Source organism: Borostomias antarcticus (genome assembly GCF_949987555.1).
Source record: "Borostomias antarcticus genome assembly, chromosome: 18".
Lineage (NCBI taxonomy): Eukaryota > Metazoa > Chordata > Actinopteri > Stomiiformes > Stomiidae > Borostomias > Borostomias antarcticus.
This window is the reverse complement of record NC_140251.1, coordinates 19,701,965-19,710,790: the sequence shown is the minus strand read 5'-3', so window position 1 is coordinate 19,710,790 and position 8,826 is coordinate 19,701,965. Positions and strand designations below refer to the sequence as shown.

Genomic DNA, 8,826 nt, shown 5'->3' with positions numbered 1-8,826 from the left:
AATCATTCAAAAACATGTTAAACTCTCGATTTCAAAGACAAGAAGCTCATTGAGGGGGTAATTGGTGTCCGTTGGTGTTCTGACATCAAATTCGCCACAAAGTATGAATCCTGTAGGGTTTTATTGATCATTTTATGAAATCCATTGACTTGTATTGAAGCGACCGTTGTAGATGTGTAGATCAATCCGCAGAGGGGATTCAGGAAGCGGAACTACTTACGGTAGCTATTGTTATTGTTTATGTTGCTAGGCTACCTAGTTTGCGGACGTTCACACACGTATGTGCTGCGACTAAATAGTTATATGCTTAATATTAAAAAAAGCCTTTCCAGATGAACTAGAATCTTACTTTATGGAGAATTATATGTCAGAACGCCAACTAACACCTCGGTGAGTTTCTTGTTTTTGAAATTGAGTGTTTAACATGTTTTTTGAATGATTTTTCACGGTGGTAGAGCAATTCAGACTTTCTCAAAAGTGCTAGTTTTGTCAACATTTTGATCTGAACCATTGTATATGATCATAAGTAACCTTAAAACAGGGCTAAACATGCATTTTCCCTTTACTACTCCTTTCATTCTTGACGGATTTACCGCATGCATTATGATACGTTTCCTTGAGTGTAATGTCATCTCACAATATGGACAGTATCAGTGCTTTTGTCATAGTGTCTCCCCCCTACCATCACCCTCTCCTTTAGGTTTGCCTGCGGCGGCAGCTGTAACTCCGCCCCCATGTGGCGTGTGATGGCGACGCCCCTGTGCCTGCGGGTCAGAGCCTCACCTCCTCTCCCTCTCAGCAGCAGACCATGCTCCAGTTTCAGCTCTGGCCCAGCAGAGAACCAGCAGACTGTGGAGGAACTCTACGACCTGTCCGTGGACATCCGGAAGATCCGGCAGCTCAAGGGCTGGGTGCTGCACCGAAGCCCGGCCTACGTGAGCGAGACGGCGGGCCTGCTGCGCGACATGGGGGCCGAGGGCCCGGTCATCGCCCGGGTCCTGGAGCTGTTCCCCGAGGCCGTGCTGTGCAGCCCCACGCAGATGCTGGCCCAGAGGGAGCTGTGGAGGTCCGTCTGTCCGAACCAGAAGGATCTGTTGGGCATCATTGAGAAGTTCCCAGCCTCCTTCTTCACTTCCGCCAGCCACCACACCAACCAGCGCGATAACATTTCCTACTTCCAGAGCCTCCACCTCAACAAGCGCATCATCACCAAGCTGATGGCCAGCGCGCCTCAGAGCTTCAGCCGGCCCGTGGAGAGGAACCAGGAGATGGCGAAGACCCTGCAGCAGGCCTATCTGGAGCTGGGTGGGGAGGAGGCCAACATGAAGATCTGGCTGCAGAAGCTGCTGAGTCAGAACCCGTTCGTTCTCCTCAAGCCTCCGGAGGTCCTGAAGGAGAACCTGCTGTTCCTGCGCGACCAGGGCTTCTCCACGGTCCAGCTCCTCCGCCTGCTCTCCAAGCTCAGGGGCTTCGTGACCGAGCTCAGCCCACACAGCATGCACCTCACCCTGGCCTACTCCCAGAAGACCCTGGGCTGTTCGGAGGATGAGCTCAGGGACATCGTCCTCAGCTGCCCGGCGCTCCTCTACTTCCCAGAGGCCATCCTTGCAGAGAGGTTCCAAGGTCTGCTTAGCGCCGGGGTCAGCCTGGCCCAGATCAGACAGGCTCCCACGGTGCTGGAGCTGACCACCCAGATAGTCACCTACCGTATCCAGAGACTGGGGGCATACGGCTACGACATACGGACAGGCAGCCTGGAGGCTCTGAATGGCACCAAGAAGGACTTTGAGAAAAGCTATGACAAGCTGCAGCTACGCAGGGAGAGGCCTCTCTTCAACCCTGTGGCTCCTCCGAAGGGGGATGACTGAACCTGGCATCAAGGACTTAAGAATAAGAGGATTCTTTTTTTTCTCATTTGAAATATTTAATGAGGCATAAATAAATGTTAATGAGAACATTTATGTTGATGAGAATCTCGTGAGAATGAGAAAGCGACTGAATGTCATTACAGGAGGGAAGCAGGATTCTGGAAGCTGGATTTAAAGCTACTTTAATGCGCCTCATGGTCTGACAGTGAATTCTGGAACAAATCTATTGTTTCTGAAAACCTTTAACGATTTTATTACTCCTAACCTCTTGATGACGTTAAACAGTGCTGCTATTATCTGTGCATTGTGAGATCGGTGTTAAACTGCGATATTGAATACCCATTACTGACATTTCTCTTAGACTAGAGAAGTACGCCTAAGAAAAAACTGAACATAATGTGTCAAACGAAATGTTATTGTGAAGCTATTGTTATATAAGCAAGGTACTGTATGCCCTCATGGGGATTGAAAGTACAGTACACCCAAACCTAAACCTGCCTCTGAGAATTAATCTTAATCTGCCTAGGTGATTTAAAGTAATACCATTTTGCTGATGTGCGGGTTGTTTCATTTCATATAGCCTAAATTGAATTTCCAAGGTCTTGTTGGTTTGCGTTTCGTCTTGTTTTGGATTATAGTGCCGTTTATTTCACTGTTCTGCTAAATCAATATGCAGAAGGCTTTGTCCAGCCTCATGTAGGCCAGGCCTTTGGTTGGGCATCGTTTTGAAGACCTTTCCCCTGATCCTTCCCAGCCAGCAGGGTTCCCATGGAACATGCCCAGAGTGCTTTTTAATGGGAGCCCAGCTTCACAGCTAATGAAGCTAGGGCTGTATGCCTCAAGGTCCCTCTCTCCAATTACGTGTGGATGAGAGGGATCGCTGGGTAGAGAGAGGGCTAGTCTGACCAGGGGGGGGGGGGCAGAGGAAACACGTTTACACAACTACTTCCCCCGTGCTGCATTCCCCTCGGCATGGAGCCTGTTGTCATGGTGATGGCTGATGGGAGAGTGCTGTGCTCAGGGGTAGATTGACAAACATTTGGGCTGTGTACAATCTGAAACCCAAGGAGACTCAAGGGTAGATAAGTGAGTTCTCCATCAGTCCATCGGGTCATGAGAACAGTATATTCAGTAAGCATTATTGAGTGTGTTATTATTTAAAAAAAAAAAAAAAAATCATTTTATTTTTACAAGGGCAGTGCACTGTACACTAACCAGCGTTTCCGTAAAGCTATCAGATTTTAACCAGGGGCTAATTTTCAATCGTAGTCCCTGGGAGGGTTATTAAAATCTGATAGCACTTAAAATGACAGCACAAACACAGCATAAACACTTAAAATGACAGCACAATACAGACAATGAGCAGACGCTGAGCATGTACAGAGCAAGACACGATTATCTGTGAGCTCCAGACTTGTACCTTGGGAACACTCATTCACAATTAGGCTATCAACAGTACCTGAGTGCATCAACGCAACAATGGTGTTAGCCTCTCCCTCTCCCGTTTCCCTCCTCATGCCCTGTATCACGCCTCCTCTACCCCCCCTCTATCTGACTCCTCTCCCCCCTCCTCTATCTGACTCCTCTCCCCCTCCTCTATCTGACTCCTCTCCCCCCTCCTCTCCCCCCTCCTCTATCTGACTCCTCTACCTCCTCCTCTATCTGACTCCTCTCCCCCCTCCTCTATCTGACTCCTCTCCCCCCCAAGGCTCCGAACCGGTTCAAGGAACGGAAACGAAAACCGAAAACGAACGGTATTTTACGAGGAACAGAAACAGGAACGAAAACGAAATGGTCTTTAATTGTTCCAGAACAGAAACGTTAATTTGAAATCTTTAAAACCGGTTAATAACGTTATTTTTTCGTTCTTTGTAGTAGGCCTCTATAACTTAAAAATAATTGTAAAAAAGAAGAAAGCTGAGCCTTTTATGGCCGAATAGGCTAAATTAAATTAATTAAATTTGTAGCCTACATCTTGTCCTGTTTTTGTAATGTAGCCTAGGCCCCTAAATCTGTTATTTCACAGTCAGGATCTTAAATGCTTGCTTAGCGAAATGAAGAGATTTAGATATTACAACAACACACCATAGCCTAGTTCCGACTAGGGATGTGCGCAGCGACTATTTTCACTGATGACTAGACGGTGGTTTTGTAACCGATTACATGACTAGTCTAAAAACAGGATTCCCAAGTTTCTACAACAAGTGCTATTTAGAAAAATTGAGGATGTTTCTCAAACTCTGCAAGCTAAGATGCATGACTATTCTTGATGTTTCCCAACCACTCAGCGGCAGCCAATTTGCACGCGTTGCGCAGGGCTGTCACACACTCTCCTTTGTTTGCCAGTGCAAAACAGTAGTTCAGCCTGTCCTTACAGCTTATTACTTAGCAAAGATATCAATGTGATTAATTTTGTTTAATTGAAGAAGAGTAGGCTAGCCTATAGCCTGTAATGTTTCAGTAGGCTTAAACTAGATTTCACATAAAGACCGCGGATGTCAGAGAGGACAATAACGTTCGAAGGCAAATTTATTCCAACATTGGTCCACAAAGAATGATGCAAATAATAAAGTGAAAGAAATAATAGCCTACTGTGCAAATATAATGTTTTATATGGACCTGCCTACTGTGCAAATATAATGTTTTATATGGACCTGCGTGTCTGCAATAAAGTTCCTCTATAACCACCATTCAGCGGAAGCCAATTTTCACTAGTTGCGCATCTCGCTCCAAGTATGGTTTGGCTATTTAAAACACGGAGTACTTTGTGACAGTTGCTTGGATGTATACTAGTATGCATAAACCTATGTTTTGCGAATTTAATGGTCTGCCTCCTTCAGAGTTCAACTCGGCAATTAGGCTGTGAAAACGAGCGCGCCTCTTGGAATCTAGTCAGAGCCTATTGTTGCACAGATTTCTGTCACGTCTTGACTTTCACAAAACAAATGATTAGGCTACATTAATTAATATGAGCACACTTTAGTGACAATGTGCCGTGCAACCCTGATCATTGAATAGCATAAGTTAAATTACTATAATATTAAAGACCGCGGATGTCAGACGATAGGCTACGTATTACGCGTATAATCCGGAGCTCCCATACAAAAGGAACGCAGCATAAACAATAGGGATTGTGCAGATGAATGAATGAGGTGACTAATTATTTATAAATAACATAAGACATTACAAAACGAAATAAAAACAAACAATAGGCCTACAGGCGCAGAATAAAATAGCTTCCCGCGACAGTAGCCTACAAGAAAATATTTGTACAAGAAATAGGCTACTGTAGGTAGGCCTATAGAGTCTTAATAGGCTAACATCCCCGGAACGGTGAACGGAACGTTATTTTTCGTTCTTAACCGGTTCAGGAACGCTGTGTTGGTGGCGGAACACGAGAACGGAAACGTTAAATATTCTGGTTCTGCTCGGAGCGAACCGATTGAAAAATAATTTCGTTTTTAAGCCCTGCTCCCCCCTCCTCTACCCCCCCTCTATCTGACTCCTCTCCCTCCTCCTCTATCTGACTCCTCTATCTGCCTCCTCTATCTGACTCCTCTATCTGACTCCTCTCCCTCCTCCTCTATCTGACTCCTCTCCCCCCCCCTCTATCTGACTCCTCTCCCCCCTCCTCTATCTGACTCCTCTACCTCCTCCTCTATCTGACTCCTCTCCCCCCTCCTCTATCTGACTCCTCTACCTCCTCCTCTATCTGACTCCTCTCCCCCCTCCACTATCTGACTCCTCTATTTGCCTCCTCTCCCCCCTCCTCTATCCGACTCCTCTATCTGACTCCTCTCCCCCCTCCTCTATCCGACTCCTCTATCTGACTCCTCTCCCCCCTCCTCTATCTGACTCCTCTCCCCCCTCCTCTATCTGACTCCTCTCCCCCCTCCTCTATCTGACTCCTCTCCCCCCTCCTCTATCTGACTCCTCTCCCCCCTCCTCTATCTGACTCCTCTCCCCCTCCTCTATCTGACTCCTCTCCCCCTCCTCTATCTGACTCCTCTCCCCCTCCTCTATCTGACTCCTCTCCCCCTCCTCTGACTCCTCTATCTGACTCCTCTCCCCCTCCTCTATCTGACTCCTCTATCTGACTCCTCTCCCCCCTCTATCTGACTCCTCTCCCCCTCCTCTATCTGACTCCTCTCCCCCTCCTCTATCTGACTCCTCTCCCCCCTCCTCTATCTGACTCCTCTATCTGACTCCTCTCCCCCTCCTCTATCTGACTCCTCTATCTGACTCCTCTCCCCCCTCTATCTGACTCCTCTCCCCCTCCTCTATCTGACTCCTCTATCTGACTCCTCTATCTGACTCCTCTCCCCCTCCTCTATCTGACTCCTCTCCCCCTCCTCTATCTGACTCCTCTCCCCCCTCCTCTATCTGACTCCTCTACCCCCATTTCTGGCTGTGTGATTCCTTTTCTCCTCCCTCCTCTGTCTGCATGTCTCTAGTGGCCAGTGTCACCACCCCCTCCTCTCCCCTGTTCCATGCCTGAGTTATGGCCCAAAGCAGGAGAGGTTAATAAGAGGATGTATAAATTGTTCTTTTCCATTGTAGACATGACATGTGGTATTATCAGCCAGCAGTACACATTACTGTTATAGGGCATAACTCACAGAAATTGTAAAAATAGGTGACACCTGCAATTAAAACCAGTGATTTCCATCTGCAGGGAGTAGCATGGTGGGGTATGATGTGAATACTCCATGACTGAGGTGAGCAGGGGATGCAGAAGGAATGGGAGCTCAGCTCTGAATCCCAGCTGCTACAATACCAGGATGACTCTGCCACTGGATCTCATGGTGAAAGCCACTCTTTCTTAAGGGACACTGTCACTGTCATGTATGAATGAATAAACAGATTAATTAATGAGTGATTTGATTTGTGTCTCTTGACAGACAATTGTAGCACATTATCCTCAGATATAAATAAATTGCATACTGTTCTGTTCTGTACTCTGTGAAGAGGACTAAATTATACAAAACATGTTTAACTTTTCACATAATAAAGACAAGGAAGGAAACAAGCCTAACTGACGCGCTCATCTGACTCCGAGTGACTGCATGCAGCCAGTCTTACACCGCCATCTAGTGGACACAGATAGAAACTGTAGATACTTTATTGAGCCCCAGGGGGGAATTGTTGTGTAACAAAAACACATACAAAATTAGAGGACAGAAGTGAATGGTCATTGATCAAATGTATTATCAGTCATTACAGATAATGTGTAATACATTATATATTTTGATTGACATTGACAATTTACATTTGACCTTTTTTTCATTTATCAAATGCTTTATCAAATCCAAAGTGACTAACAATGAGTATCTGTCTAGAAACTGTGAAACTTTCTAGACTAATAGTCTAGTCCTTGTAGCTAGAACTATGAGGTAAGAGAAGAAAAGTGATTGGTCCCCAAATAATTGGGTCCATCTCAATTATCCCAGCTGTGAACTAACCCTGGCATTTAATGCTGAATTGAAACTACAGTATGTTCAGATGCTCTGAAGAAGGCTCTGTCAAAACGCGCCAGCAGGTTTCCACTATGATGTGAGCCAGTACAGAAGTGGATGTTCAGTATTTTGTCCTCCTTCACTGTAAACGGATATGAGGACAAAATGTGTCCGGGGGCCAAAATGTGTCCGGGTGATATTGTGAATGGTGTTCAGTGAGGGTGATATTGTGAATGGTGTTCAGTGAGGGTGATATTGTGAATGGTGTTCAGTGAGGGTGATATTGTGAATGGTGTTCAGTGAGGGTGATATTGTGAATAGTGTTCAGTGAGGGTGATATTGTGAATGGTGTTCGGTGAGGGTGATATTGTGAATGGTGTTCAGTGAGGGTGATATTGTGAATGGTGTTCAGTGAGGGTGATATTGTGAATAGTGTTCAGTGAGGGTGATATTGTGAATGGTGTTCAGTGAGGGTGATATTGTGAATGGTGTTCGGTGAGGGTGATATTGTGAATGGTGTTCAGTGAGGGTGATATTGTGAATGGTGTTCAGTGAGGGTGATATTGTGAATGGTGTTCAGTGAGGTCGTAGGGGTTGTGCAATGGGTCAAGGTGTTTTTTTCACTGGGGTAGGTGCAATATGGGTTATGTGCAATATATGTATTACAGTTTGTGCAAAATGTGGTATGTGCAATATGTGGGCTTTGTGTTTTCTGTTTCTGAGGCGATCTATACAATAAACCACGAGAGGCCGTGTGTTAGTGATTTTATAACAGCTAGGGGGCGTTGTTAGGCACGATGCGAAGCGGAGTATAACAGCCCCCTAGCTGTTATAAAATCACTATAACACACGGCCTCGAGTGGTTTATTGCTTTTATGCAACGGTTACTACAGCTATTAGTGTAAAATAAACACACAGCAATGTAAAATATTAACATTTATTCAAAACGAAGCATCATTCCCTCAATTCCGCCGAGCAAAATAGTTCCCCTAACAAATGGGTTGCCAAGCAACAACAACTACTGTACAATGCATTGGATCAAATGTGAGGCGCATTAATACTGAAAATGGAATGATATGCGGTCCCAGGTGTGTGTTACAAAGTATTTTAACACGACTTCCAGCCAATCAGAATCAAGAACCAGAACTAACCGTTGTATAAATGTGCAGTATTGAGTCCAAGACAAATTTCCTATGGGAACAATAAAGTATATCGCATCGTATCTATCATGTCAGACAACATTATTTTCTGATTCCATTACAGCTCTCAATAGAACAAATTTAACTAAATGACTACTGTATACTTTATGGGCAGTATGTGCTTTATGGAATGTCTTACAGTATATTTGATGTTGTCCGATGTTACATTTTTGTGTATGTATTATTTGTATTGTGCTGAAATAAAATTATTTTTATTTTATTGATACACAGCAACAGGTGTCCAAAATAATTTTCCTTTCGGTGACAATAAAAGTTTATTTTTTCTATTATCTTTTCATATCA

General features: G+C 45.0%; 1 protein-coding gene across 1 annotated transcript; it reads left to right on the top strand.

The window, feature by feature from the left end:
- Positions 1-746: 746 nt before the first annotated feature.
- Positions 747-1,868, top strand: mterf2 (mitochondrial transcription termination factor 2; the record flags this gene model as incomplete). The annotated part of the gene is made up of 1 exon (XM_084453166.1): positions 747-1,868. One exon carries the CDS (start codon positions 747-749, stop codon positions 1,866-1,868), a length of 1,122 nt encoding a protein of 373 aa, XP_084309292.1.
- Between the last annotated feature and the right edge of the window lie 6,958 nt (positions 1,869-8,826).